Source organism: Fusarium mangiferae, assembly GCF_900044065.1.
Source record: "Fusarium mangiferae strain MRC7560 genome assembly, contig: FMAN_scaffold008, whole genome shotgun sequence".
NCBI classification, from domain to species: domain Eukaryota; kingdom Fungi; phylum Ascomycota; class Sordariomycetes; order Hypocreales; family Nectriaceae; genus Fusarium; species Fusarium mangiferae.
Window position 1 is genome coordinate 1,184,561 of NW_024573928.1, and position 13,169 is coordinate 1,197,729.

Genomic DNA, 13,169 nt, shown 5'->3' on the forward strand with positions numbered 1-13,169 from the left:
ATACTCATATGCTTGACATGAGAGACGATGCAACTTTTCTCATGCTGTAGCAAGGAACTGATACCGAAATGTTTCTCTCCCCGGTGGTTGTGGTTGGTAATGCCTACCCTACAGCATCACTGATTTTCTTTGGCGGCAATTCATGAATTGGCAATAAGTTGTGTGTGCTTTGGTTCAATGGACGCAAAACACTATCATCGAGACTTGAAACTTGATTAGATGCCTAGCATTCTAATGTGACAAGATGGTATCGAAATAACTCTGGGGTTCAACTACCACAGCGAAAATATCTTCCATCCAGTGATTTTCCACACTTGAGTGACATAGCTCCAGCTTGCAGCAGCATAATAAAGTAGCCTATCTATCTAACTCGGACCCCATAAATGCCCATCAACTCCTCCCATGAATCCGAGTACTTCTATCTACTTGTGGCATAACGTGTTGCCATTCTCCCAGTCCCATTCTCTCAGTTCCAGCTTCCATCAGGTATCTCGTCCTCCTCCCAATGCCGCTCTGCGACCCTCGTCAGTTCATACCATCGTTCAACATCAATCAAAATGGCTCCAAGACTTTTCATAAACCCCCTTGAGCTTCGCCATGCAACCCGTACCATGCTATCTACTGCGATAAGAGAATCAGTGCTATCTATAACTATGTAATAACAACGAACCATTTCCACTGCCACCCTTGAGTCATCCCTTCAAGAAATAAGAAGGCCGAGATCAGTCGCCATCCCATACTACAGAGTGTAATGCGACTCCAAATTTTGTCGGTCTCGTTGCTGCATCTGGCTGACAAAGTTGCTAAACTCAGGAATTATTTGTTTGTAGATATCGATGACCTGAGAAACGTTAGCTTGTGTGATGAAAAAACAATTACAATGCAATAGGCACTGACCTTCTGGAAGACATCATGCAACTCCTGCCTGACTGGGCTCTTCAAGTCAATGTCACGATAACGGGCAATGGCCGTGAAATAGTTAAGCAACTCCTTCTCCATGGCCTGGGGGTTTCGTCCCACTATCATAGAAAATCCCTTGAAAGCTGTCGCCTTCTCCTCAGTTGCATCGACCTCGTTCATGATGCTGATCCATTCCTCTGCAAAAGTTGAAAGATGAGGTCCAAGCTGCTCCGAGTTCTCGAGGCCGAGGCGTCCCAAAGCCATGGCAGCATTTTCGTTCAGCGCTTTAGGAACACGAGGGTTGGTCATAATCTCAACAAACCGTTGAAGAAGCTCTTGAACCCATGGGCCCATGTGTTCCTTGTGTTGCATTGAAATTTCACCAACCGACCAGCAAGCATTGTTGACGACGCCAAACCCACTGTCCATATCCTCATCGAGGACGCTGTCCATATCAAGCTGCTTCAGCAAGATGGGGATGATTGTACCAAGGTAGGGCTGTAGCAGAGGATAGACGTATCTAGCGCAATCTCCCAGCAGTGCGTAGGCAGATTGTCGAACTTCGTCACTGGGGTCCTCCATACAGAAGCTGAGGAGCTCAAAGAAGGACTGTTGGGAACTCTTGACCAATGCAGCCGACTTGTCGTCGTCGAGAGCTTGAATGATGGCACTAAGAAGATCCAGACTTGTCACCAGGAAATCCTTGTCAGGCTGGTCAATTATGGGGTTGCCAGCAGCGGCCAAAGTCTGCTCGAGGTTGACGTGAATGATGTTGACGCATCGAAGGAAGATAGGCTCAGCATAGGGAGCGAACGCATCACCGAGTGCCATCGCCACATAAGAGAGGCACTCTAGCAGAGGGAACAGCTCCCGTGACTGATCCGATACACGGTTGTATCGGTCGATCAAGGCAGGCATCAGTTTGCCAGACAGCTCAGGTGCGGCCATGGCAGGTCCAATATGCTCTGCCAGTGTCTGTACACAGTCGTAAAGAATGTACATGTTGCGATCCTTGTACTTGGCAAAGCAGTGGACGAATTGCTGGATAATGGGGCCACAGTAAGGCTCAAGGATCTTACCTGCCTTCTCCTCGAGGTTGGCGAATGCCGATGCAGCAGCTTCTTGTACTTTCTTGTTCTTATCCAACATGTGGCGGAGAATACCGTCCATCAAAGGGAGGAAGAACTGATCCTTTTCTGTATCCTCCAGATTGGCAGCCCATGACGAATATCGACCAAGGGTCCAACAGGTGATCTGTCTCACAACAGGCTCCGAGTCTTCGAGAAGAGAGATGAGGTAAGGCACGAGCTCGGGCAAGTGAGGGACAACAACGTCCATGCAACCATCAGCAACGGCACCCAAGGCGAGAACAGCAGCTTCTCGCTGAGGCCACTCGTCGTGCTTCAGATGCTGTGACAGATAGGGGAAGATGGCCTCGAAAACAGGAGATTGGAAGTCGCGGGCGAAAACATCGAGAGCAGCGGCGGAGCACTTGCGGATGGTCCACCGCTCGTCAGGGTTGGCGTCATCACCGTCATCGTAGTCATCGATTTCTCCCTCCTCGGTATCGTCGTCCATTCCACCGAGCTTCTCGAACCCGTTTCCATTCTGGGCTTGATCGGCGGACTCGCTGACCTCACCGTTGGCCTTTCGTGCGAGAGCCTTCTTGGCAAACGCAGGGCGAATATCCTCCTCACGATCCTCCTCCTCCTCGTCATCTGAAGCACCTCCAAGGAGGGCAATGTCCTCTCCACTGTAAACCATACATTCGAGGAGGACAGGAATAATCTTATTTATGTACGGCTCCAATGCCCTCCACAAATTGTCATGTTCTCCCACGGCGAGCCAGAATTCGGCCGCTTCACAGGCCAAGTCCTCATCGTCGCCTTTCTGCTGGGATATTATGTAGTCGACGAGGCCACTAATGTGCGGCTGGAGCTTGTCGGGTCGCGTCTCAACTAGGTGAACAAAGGCACGACACACTTGCCGTCGAACATCAACATTGTCATCGCTGGCCAGGACAAACAGATGCTGGAGGAGGTCATCGATGGAGTTGAGCATGGCCTGTGATTCTCGAGGCGTGAAGACGTTGATAGCAGTAAGCGCACCAGCCCTGACCTTGGGCAGAGGGCTCTTGGTGGCCGCGATAAAATGGGGGAGAACATAGTTGAGGGGCCGCTGGCCATTAACTTCCTTGGTCAACTGACGGAAGTTGTCCTCGCAGATCTTGGCCAGAGCAGACATAGCACCCTCTTGCGCCTCGTTCGAAGTTTGACCGGATGTGTTACCGACCAAGTCGAGGAGCTGAGGAAGTAGCTCTGGCCAGCTGAGCAAGCCTCCACGGCGGACAATTTCGGTAGCAATATTTCCAGCAAAGTTGCGGATCTGGGAGTTCTTGTCTTGCAAGCACATGGGGACCGCGAGCTTGATGAGCTGGAGGTTGGATTCGGGGATGGTCTTCCATTCGCTTCGAACATTATTCTTGAGCATAATGCCAGCGGCGGAGCGCACGAGGTGGAAATCTTGCTCCGAAAATTGAAGGCCATTAGGAGGTGAAGAGCTTGAGAAGAGATAGGCGAGATAGTTGTTGATGTCGGGCGAGTTCTTGGCTTGTTGAAGCATCTGCAAAGGATGATTAGCTGAGGGGCGGCGCAAGGATTGCGATGGGCAAGCAAAGTCTTACCAAGTCAGCCTGCTTCTGAGCACTTTTGTCGAAACCACTGAGGGAGTCTTTGAGGCAAGCAGCAAGCTGCTGCAGCGAATCGGGGGCGGGCTCCCAGGAGGACATGGCTGCGATAATGTTGACAACGTCTCTGAACGTCGCGGAAAGCGGATGTAGAGAAGAGGGGCGCAGAAGCGAGATGGAAACTTTGTGAACGACTTTCACATGAGCTAAGCTCCACAGCTCCTACTCGTCAACAGTTAGCAATGCGCAGACCTTGAGCCAGGGCAAGATAGAGATGACAATGGTGAAGGAGTCTGGGAGAGGGGAGAGACGAGAGACCAGCGGTGGACTCTTGCTTGTATGTATAGTGGGATAGAGTATCCGTCCGTCGTCGTATGGGATGGCAGTGGGCGAGAAGCGAATGTGCCCCTCCGATACAGGGATGTGCAACACCGTGGGGCCACACTGCAAAGCTCAAGTCAACTTAAGTCTACTCACCTGGTTTGTTACTGAGACGCCTAGCAGCCTCGCCTTTGTTCCTTGGGATTGCTTATCGCGATCGTGATGGTAATATCTATGAAAAAGGATGACAGGACGCCGTGCGTCTTGAGACGCAGCTGCTAAGAAAAAGACAATCGAGGGGGAGAGGTTGATGCAGATCTCTCGAGTTAAAGTTGAAGAAGCTCAGCTGCCCACCAACAGTAGGGGACGAAGATTTTGGTGTAGTTTTGAGGAGAGAGCGGAGGCTCAAGGTCAAGTCAAGGGCATCCAACCAAGAAATTGCCCCTTTGGGACTAGCAATAGCGAGATGAGAGACACAATCGGGGCGTGTCATGTATCAAACGCACTGTAAAGTAGCCTGGAACGCCCAATAAGGCTGTGCCAATCCAAGTTTCTAGTGGCGCGGGGTGCGATAACGATAACCCGCCCGCAGAAACCGAGAAAATTTGTCACTGAAGAAATGCAAGGCAGGTTCGGTTTCTTTGCTGCGGGGATCGCCGGAGCTAGAATAAACTGTTGGGTTCCATTCTATTTTGTTTTAGAGCAGGAAAGAAATGTTGTCATCTTATACACCGTTCGTCTCGTCTCGTGCGTGGCTGCTTAGAAGAGTCGACAAGACGAAATAGCCGCTTGTATGATCCCGTTATCCAACCATTTCAACAACATTGATATGGCTCTGAATCATCCATTCATATTAACGCCTGCAACGGGCCGTGGCCCTGCCTGAGACAGCATCTAACGGCCTTGAGCTACCCATAATACTGTGTTCAGACTCAGGCCATATTTGCAACTCTAGAAACTCAAATATCCATACCAACATCCATGTTTAGCTGGTTTCTTGCCTGGGTAGTCTTCCGTATGAACCGATAAACTATCCAGAGCATCACCCTTCATCTGATAGTCTAGTTTCACCAAAGCGTCACTGCGGGATCAGTCTCGTTGTAAGTGCCGCACAGCTTAGTGTTGCACCAGCCTGAACATTGTGTATCACTTGTGCGACACCATTTCCTGGCCAGTCGCTGTCGCAATAAAGCGGTCTGCCGCTGACTTATGCCCGAGAAACACGGCGAGTCTGGCCGCCTTGTCCAAACAATTTGGGAATACAAAGTCCTGAAGCAATGGAAGCCGTCGTCGCGGAGGCGAGATAGATACATCGTGTACTCACAGACCCTTTATTGTTTCTCTTCGGTGTAATACCTATTAAAAAGGCACAACGATAACAAGCCCTCGGGGGGGAGAAAACAGCGAACCTCACTCTAGGGTATCAAAATACACTTGGTAAAAGTCATCCTAAGCTGAGGCTATATTACCTAAGTCTTTCTGTCATTTAGGATCGAGGTCCTGAGTTTTCTTTCCTCCCCTAGCAAGCCTCCTCAGCACAAGAACAGAAGGATTGGGTCTTATGGTGTTACACGCGCAATCCCGCCTGGTGACACACATTTGCCTCAAGACGTCTACCTCTGTGTGCCACTGCGGATTCATCCGGGATTGTTTGTGGTCCACGCCGTAATTCTCCCAGGACTCTCTTGACAGCCATGCTACTCGGTGACATGATGAAGCTGTACACCATAATTCTGAGTGGTTCTAGTTCTGTCGGTGAGAGTTCCTAAGATAGACATCAGGTATTGACGGAGAGGCTAAGGTGGTAGGTGATGCAAGTCCATAGCTCTTCTTCCAAGATTGACATTTGTTAAGTCTCAAAACTTCGTATTCCTTGACCTGGTTGCAGGCAAGGTGTCCTTATCGTATCAGGCTGCCGTTGACCTGGGGCCCGATAGCTGTAGCCTCTCTGACACAACCTGAGCAATGTTCTTGAAGGCCTCCATCTCCTCTTCCACCGTGCCTCCCATGCCCGCATTAGCAAAACTAATCGAGTTAGTGACGTACACCGGGAGCTGTGATTTCCGAGCCAAAAGTCTCGCCAAGCGTGTTGTAAACTCCACTGATGCCTCTGAAGAATAGAGCGTGGTAGATAATGGCTGTGCCTGGTCAAGTTGCTATGAAGGTCAGCAAAGTATTACCGGAACAGAAACGGGCCGTACTCACGTTGGGCAGAGCGTAGACAAAAGAGCCCATAGAGACAGGAGCGGCGAGCTCGTCTTGTGTCGCTGTTGTAAGGAACAGCACAATGGACTTTGCTTTGGTGGAAAGGCGGAGGTAGATGCGGGTGTCTAGAGAGCGGGGGAGGGGCACAGAGAGCTCAATTATGTCTGTAGCCATGATGTGTCTTATGAGGAAGTATCGCTTTATTCTCTTGGTGTAGCAGAAATCTCGTGATCCTAAGACGGCGAGTGAGAATCTTTGGTAGCTCTGAGTGCTGGGTGTGTGTGTGTGTGTGTGTGTGTGTTGCGAGTTGAAGTAGAAATCAGTGTTTCGTCTCAGCTTCTGACGTAACTGAAGAGGTTACTAAATTTGCAGCCAAAACAACAATGCCGAGATTGTAATTGTACTTACTGGTAATAAAACAACGACCAGACGGCAAATATCAAGCTAACAAGATGCTTGATGATGCTTTATTCAAGTTGTCGATTTGCTCAAATCCGCAATCACATGATCTCCTCAACCCCACGTCAACTCATTCGGAGGCCCGCATAAATCATTGTCAACTTGTAGAAAGTGAGTGGCATGAGTCCATTCTAATCTTTTCATCAATTTTTACTCTCACTATTTCCCGAGTTCGCTAAATTACTTCTAAGAGCAGGGTTTGTGAGATCACCAAAAAGTTGACCCTTGTGCTATATCTTCGACATTCCTCTCTACCCCTCCATGACCCTTACTTAAATGCAGCATATCAGAATCCATTTCTAAGCCAAACAGTATGGCCGGATCTGAAGATGGTCACCACATCGAAATTGTCCCAGATGAAAGTGCATGGGCTGGAGTAGAGGACAATGCTGAAGATCCTGAAGAGGTTCGAGTCATATTCAGCGCCTTGGATTCATTCTTGTGAGTTATCCCAAGAAACTCACTTGAGTCGGATCATTCTCCTTTCGCTCTGTTGGCAAACCATACAAGGCCCCCAGCATCTGTGCAACACTATATGTAATCTGACTCAAGGGTACTGTTCCTCATGCTGAACGTTTAATAGCCAATACGCAAAGGTATCTCACTTCAACGTCACACACCTTCGTCGTCAAGCCTTCTATGCTCTTCCTCAAGAACAATGGAAACTCTTGGCTGCACCTCCGTTCAACTTCCTAGACACTCTAGAGAAGACTGATGATGCAATTGATGAGAATGCTGAGCTGGCTCGTACCATTGCTTGTGTTGGCCTACAGTCATTTCGAATGATGACAACAGATCCCGAAGACCCAGAACCCAAGATGCCTCAAGAATGGGCCGGCGTCGCCAAACACTCTGATGTTGACAAGGCGAGGAGTACTATTCGTCAGTTCTACAGAGATTGGACCGAGGCGGGAGCTGCAGAGAGAGAAGCTAGCTATGGCCCCATCATGAAAGCTCTTGCGGCAGAAAAGGAGAGATATCCGGATAGATCTCCTCTAAGCGTATTGGTTCCAGGCGCAGGTCTAGGAAGATTGGTATTTGATCTGGTTGCGAATGGATATACCGCTGAAGGCAACGAAATCTCGTATCACCAACTCCTTGCTTCATCATACATTCTCAACTATTGTCCTGCGGCCGAACAGCATACTATTTACCCCTGGGTCCATAGTTTCTCCAACCACCTCACCCGAGCGAACCACCTCAGAAGCTATCGCGTTCCGGACATCCATCCAGCCTCCGTTCTAGCTGCCACACCTAATGTTGGAGAAATGTCCATGTGCGCCGCCGACTTTCTCTGTCTCTACTCTAATGAAGACCATGAAGCACAGTATGATGCTGTGGCAAGTGTCTTCTTCCTCGACACAGCGCCCAATCTGATTCGGTACCTGGAGGTCATACGGCACTGTCTTCGGCCTGGGGGTGTTCTCATCAACGTGGGGCCGTTATTGTGGCATTTCGAGAACAATGCGCCTGGTACCCATGGACAAGATGGTGAAGCAGAGCATGACCCAAAGAGTTCATCGGGCATTGCTGATCCAGGAAGTTTTGAGCTGGCCGGCGACGAAGTCATTGCACTGTTGGAGAAGATGGGATTTGTTGTTGAATGGCACAAGACTGGTGTCCATGCCCCGTATATTCATGATCCTGATAGTCTTTTGCAGTCAACGTATAGAGCAAGTACTTGGATGGCTCGAAAGCCATTGGATCAAGGGAGTTCATGATGGTCAACGAATAACATCAAGGCTGGCACGGATAAAATAAATCAATAGACATCAAGAGGTATTTACCTTCTACTCAAATCCCTATAAATGAAGGGCCATTCTTTATCATACATTTGGCATCCATTGCCCCTATAACTTTGACTTGGATTCGACCATGAGCTCGCCTCGCTGCCACAGGGCACCACCATCAATAGCAATTGTCTCACCATTAACATGAGATCCTGCCCGACTAGCGAGGTAAACAACCACACCAGCAATATCCTCAGGCTTGCCCAGTCGGCGCATGGGGTTACTGTTTGCGATCTCCTCAGCACCACCAGACATTTCCAGCAGACCATTGGACATCTTGCTAGGGAAGAAGCCGGGGCAGATAGAGTTGACGGTGATGTGCCTAGGTCCCAGCTCCATGGCGATGTTGCGTCCCAGATGCAGCACAGCAGCCTTGCTGGCGGAGTAACCATATGTGCCCTGCTTTCCAATTGTGCCGACACCGAGTCCCGCAACACTGGCAGTGATAATCACACGGCTAGGATCCTGAAGAGAAGCGCTCTTCTCGAGGAGTGGTGTGAAAAGCCGGATTGTGTTGAAAACAGCCTTGACATTGAGGTCCATGACCTTGGCAAAAGCAGAGTCAGGATGCGTGTCAAACTGCTCGCCCCATGTAGCTCCAGCATTAGCGAAGAGAATATCGACGCGGTCAGTGTGCTTCTTGACCTGCGCGAGAAGACTCTCTACGCCCTCGAACTTGGATGAGTCCGCGGGAACTGAGATGGCAACAGCACCGGGAGCCAGGTTGGGGAGAGCATTGAGAGCTTTACATGCTTCTTCACAGGCAGCGGCCTTACGGGATGAGATGAAGACCTTTGATGCGCCTGCTTGGAGGAACCTGAGGCAATGTCAGTCGCGTTTATAGACAAATCGTAATGAATGACTTACGCAGAAGCCGCGTGCAGACCCAGACCGCGAGAGCCACCGGTGATAACGGCGACCTTGCCCTTCAGGGAGAAAAGCGAAGGGAAATCTTCCAACTGAGCTTCAGCCATTATTTTGTGTTTGTATTTGTTGTTGTGAAAAGGGAAGTGGATAGGTAGTACAAGGGTAGAAGGGATGACGTATAACGGGTCGTGTGGTGTGAAGGAATAGTCCTACGACTTTTACAATGAGATCAAAGCAAAAATATTTTACTCGAATATTGAAGGATGAAGCGATCTTTTATAGGAAAGAAAACTGATTAGCAATGTCTCCCCTTGATCTTGGTGACGAGCGTCGAGCCTCGGAGTTTTGTCTGTGCTGGGGTATGTCCGGGGTTCATTAATTAAGCCTCCGGTTGCGGGGAAAAAGATGCCGAGGCACGACGTCCGGTGGGTGGGTCTATCTCGGTAACCTCACACACAACAAGGCTTTTCATTCATTCATGTTTGTATAATAAGGAAGCTTTCCTTGTAGACATAACTTCGTGTATTCATTCTGATATTTGCGCTGGACTCGTACCAAAGAGACACCCCTCAGCGTCTCCAAAAACGGGACACTGCCTCGTAAATGATTGTGATGCCAACCAGGCATTTGCAACTTATCATAAAATCCAGTGAAGCCCTTCTGAATCATATCTTTCATTAAACCCATTGGAAAGCCTCTGGAAGACTATCTCAAAACTGAGGAAGAGAAGGAGCGAGGAGACAATGAAACAACAACAACAACAAGAAAAATCCAAACTCAGCATATTTCAAGAATATCTTTATCAACGTATCGGGAATTGTGTGCTGTTCCACCAAATCTTGCTGTCAAGTTGTATAAAAAGATCTTGCCCAACACAATAGAGTACTTAGAAACACTTTCCGAATTGTTCAAGACCTTTAGAGGGAAAAAAAATAATAATCCAGGAATCCGAAGCAAGAACAAGGAGAAAATGGCCACCTTATGTAAACGCACATTAGTGAACTGCGCGCCACTTGCGAGGGTGTTCGGTTTCCAACCAAGAAGCTACCTTGATACTTCAGGCAGCATGTTTGGAAAGCTGAGCATAACCTATACCGTATCTGTCTCGAGATTGCGAAGCTGCCGAGACAAGTTTCGCAGGTGCATGCCAGAGAAGCTGGCTGCTCCTGAGGAACGTATATATGCAGGTGTCATTGATGACACCCGATGTAGGGACCTGCTTACACAGGCACCTTAAAACGTGAATGATAGAGCTGTTCGCAGGATCATGGTCTGCGATGCTTTTTCTTTACATGCGTCTTCTTTGCCCAGCTAGCGTTGACCGCTTCGGTGACAGTATCCCAATCTGAGGTCACCACTCGACCGATGAAGAGCACTTTGACATTATGTTCCACCGTCGTGAGTTTTGAGTAATTAACTCGGGACTCTTTTGCGATTCGCTCATCCGGCTCGTGGATGTGCACACGAACAGGAGGATATCCAAGCTCTGGCTCGCCAGGTAGGGCGGTAGGGTTTCGATTGCTACTCTCAACAACAATTCCATGTTGCTCAGCCTTGACGCCACTCTTTTTACAGCCTTTTTTACCATAGGTAGAGATAGGTCTAAAATGTCAGCACGATTTCGGGCCAAAGCGCTGATAGGGCATTACACTTACATGCAAGTGCAGTGGCCACGATCGTTTGCGACTACGATGAACCGACGGAAATGAACAAATATTTGACCGCCGTACCGGTCACGATATACCGTTTCTTCAACTACACTGCCTCCTCCTGCTGGCTCCGGCCAGAGGACTTTGAAGACCTGTTCGGCGGTCAGCATAGTTTTAGAGTCTGGGGTGAGTCACTTACCTCGCCGGGTTGGAACATGTGAGACTGTGCAACACGATAACCTAGCATCAAGTTAGTTTAACCCCGCTTTACATAGAATGGATAATCATACGTGGATCTAGAGTCTCTGTTTCGCCGCCAGTGCCTACAATGTGCTCTTGGTTGGTGGAGGCCACAGCTGGCCCGGGATCCTCTTCCTCGTCTTGAGCTACTATGGGTGTTAGAAACCTCAAATTAAACTACAGTTCAGTCTCCAAGTCACGTACCATAGGGAGTGTACGCAGCAGATGACGACTCGCCACCTCGGTATTGATCGCGCGAATACTGTCGACTTTGAGCAAGGGCTGCCTGAAGCTCCGGGTCTTCCCCCTCGGCTGAGCCACTTGGATAGGGCTGGTTCGATGTAGAATCTCCTATGGTTGAGTAAGCTTTGTCAATACTCATACTCAGATTGAGATAGAGCATTTCGCATACCTTGAGTAGCTTGTGATAACATGTAATACTGGCCAGTATTCGGGTCGTAATCTGGCTAAGTTAGCAATCTTTCCCATCAGGACGCCGCCAGCTCTCTGCTTACTTACAGGTTTGTTCTGTTTGTTGAGTGGTTGTAGATGCAGATGGTCTCCGTTGACTATGACGATTTTCATAACCGTGTTCATCAACCTCGTCAATGGCTTCCTGAGCGGGTGCCTTGCCTTTCCCACCAGAGGACTTGGACGGTTTCGATTTCGACTTTGATGAACTGCTATGCGACCTCGATGATTTGGATTTTACTCTCGACGATGAGCCGCCCGTGACATATTCATTATCTAGACCATCCAATACGTTAGCACATTTAAGAGCCGACGAGGTGGAAAGGAGCCAAGCGGCTTATGTTGAAAAATCGGGGGACCAGCACAGGTCAAAACTTACTGTCGTGCTCGTCTCCAGCCGCTTGTTCAGGGCTCTGTATGTTGACTGAACCAAACTGCTGGGTCACCTGGTCCATCTGGTCCATCTGTTGAACTTGTGCAGGGACTTGCACAGGAGTTCGGGGGACCTCTCTATTCTGAGCAGACTCATACTCGCTCTGCCATTGGATATCAGAGTTGCCTATGCGACTTTGGTTAGTAAGTCTGGAGGAGAGACTGGAAGACTAGATAGAAATACACACCGGCAGCGTCTACTCTTTGGCGATAATATTGCTGGTAGTCTGGATTCCATATCCACCTAGACCACTCGCTCCATTCTGGTCTGCTTGTTTGATACATAGTAGCATTTTGCGCATGCAAACAACGCGTCTAAATACCACAAATCGATTGCAGATTGGAATAAATATGTTTAAAGAGGAGGAGATTTAGATAGGTATGTAGTTGATACACCCACCAAGTGTGAAAACTGACGTGGATATATGGTACCGCAGTAATTAATATGCGAAACGTCAAACGTGCGGAGAATGCATAAGTATTTTGCACCGCTAGGAACGAGGAAGTGTTTGATGTAAAGAACTATGAGTTCTTTCGCCTCCAAAGCTCGAGGCCTTGTTAGTTGTTCAGAACGTAACGAACTGAAGTAAAGCGGTACCGACAACTGGGGAGATGGTGGGTTGGGGGCTTTTGTAGAAATAAGCAAGAGTACAGTACAGTGGAACCGCAAAGCCGAGAAGTTAGCTGGCTAACCAAAAAATGCGGCTCAGCTCTTGATTCGGGATGGATACTGGATAAGGGTTGCACGAGGACGAAGATCCGGGCTCTCGTTGGGTTCCTTGGGGTGCGTTGGCGTAGATCGGGATAAAATTGGATTGATTGTTGTAGATGCAAGTACTCGAGAGATTCCGCTGAGACGGCTGTCTCGTCTCTGCTTTAGTGCTATACCGGCTTCCTGTATCTGGGCGAGGTTGACCAGTGTCCTGTAGGGATTTGATGCCTGTGGCGTATGTAGGTCGGGGTAGGCAGGTGAGATTCTGCTACTAAAACTAGGATTGTTGCTTCAGAGTTGCATAAAGTATGCTGAAGGGGTATCTCGTGCGCCTCTTGTGGTGGTGCTGCTGGTGAAGTAGGAGTCAGAAGCAGTTGTTGAAGGCGGGTTGGTCGAGGTGGTGGTACAACAGGAAGCCTAGCATCTACCCGCAGGAT

General features: G+C 49.0%; 5 protein-coding genes across 5 annotated transcripts; 1 reads left to right on the top strand and 4 right to left on the bottom strand.

The window, feature by feature from the left end:
- Positions 1-739: 739 nt before the first annotated feature.
- On the bottom strand, positions 740-3,688 carry FMAN_11345 (uncharacterized protein; the record flags this gene model as incomplete). Its single annotated transcript, XM_041834146.1, has 3 exons — positions 740-841; positions 898-3,522; positions 3,584-3,688. 3 exons carry the CDS (start codon positions 3,686-3,688, stop codon positions 740-742), a joined length of 2,832 nt encoding a protein of 943 aa, XP_041684439.1.
- A 2,126-nt stretch (positions 3,689-5,814) lies between these two features.
- Positions 5,815-6,286, bottom strand: FMAN_11346 (uncharacterized protein; the record flags this gene model as incomplete). Its single annotated transcript, XM_041834147.1, has 2 exons — positions 5,815-6,063; positions 6,113-6,286. The coding sequence occupies 2 exons, from the start codon at positions 6,284-6,286 to the stop codon at positions 5,815-5,817; spliced, it is 423 nt and encodes a 140-aa protein (XP_041684440.1).
- Positions 6,287-6,884: 598 nt separating this feature from the next.
- On the top strand, positions 6,885-8,292 carry FMAN_11347 (uncharacterized protein; the record flags this gene model as incomplete). The annotated part of the gene is made up of 2 exons (XM_041834148.1): positions 6,885-7,012; positions 7,155-8,292. The coding sequence occupies 2 exons, from the start codon at positions 6,885-6,887 to the stop codon at positions 8,290-8,292; spliced, it is 1,266 nt and encodes a 421-aa protein (XP_041684441.1).
- Positions 8,293-8,421: 129 nt separating this feature from the next.
- On the bottom strand, positions 8,422-9,335 carry FMAN_11348 (putative NADPH-dependent beta-ketoacyl reductase (rhlG); the record flags this gene model as incomplete). Its single annotated transcript, XM_041834149.1, has 2 exons — positions 8,422-9,178; positions 9,229-9,335. The coding sequence occupies 2 exons, from the start codon at positions 9,333-9,335 to the stop codon at positions 8,422-8,424; spliced, it is 864 nt and encodes a 287-aa protein (XP_041684442.1).
- A 950-nt stretch (positions 9,336-10,285) lies between these two features.
- Positions 10,286-12,313, bottom strand: FMAN_11349 (uncharacterized protein; the record flags this gene model as incomplete). The annotated part of the gene is made up of 11 exons (XM_041834150.1): positions 10,286-10,394; positions 10,453-10,460; positions 10,521-10,830; positions 10,884-11,029; positions 11,077-11,117; positions 11,168-11,263; positions 11,322-11,468; positions 11,530-11,580; positions 11,637-11,864; positions 11,968-12,155; positions 12,222-12,313. The coding sequence occupies 11 exons, from the start codon at positions 12,311-12,313 to the stop codon at positions 10,286-10,288; spliced, it is 1,416 nt and encodes a 471-aa protein (XP_041684443.1).
- Between the last annotated feature and the right edge of the window lie 856 nt (positions 12,314-13,169).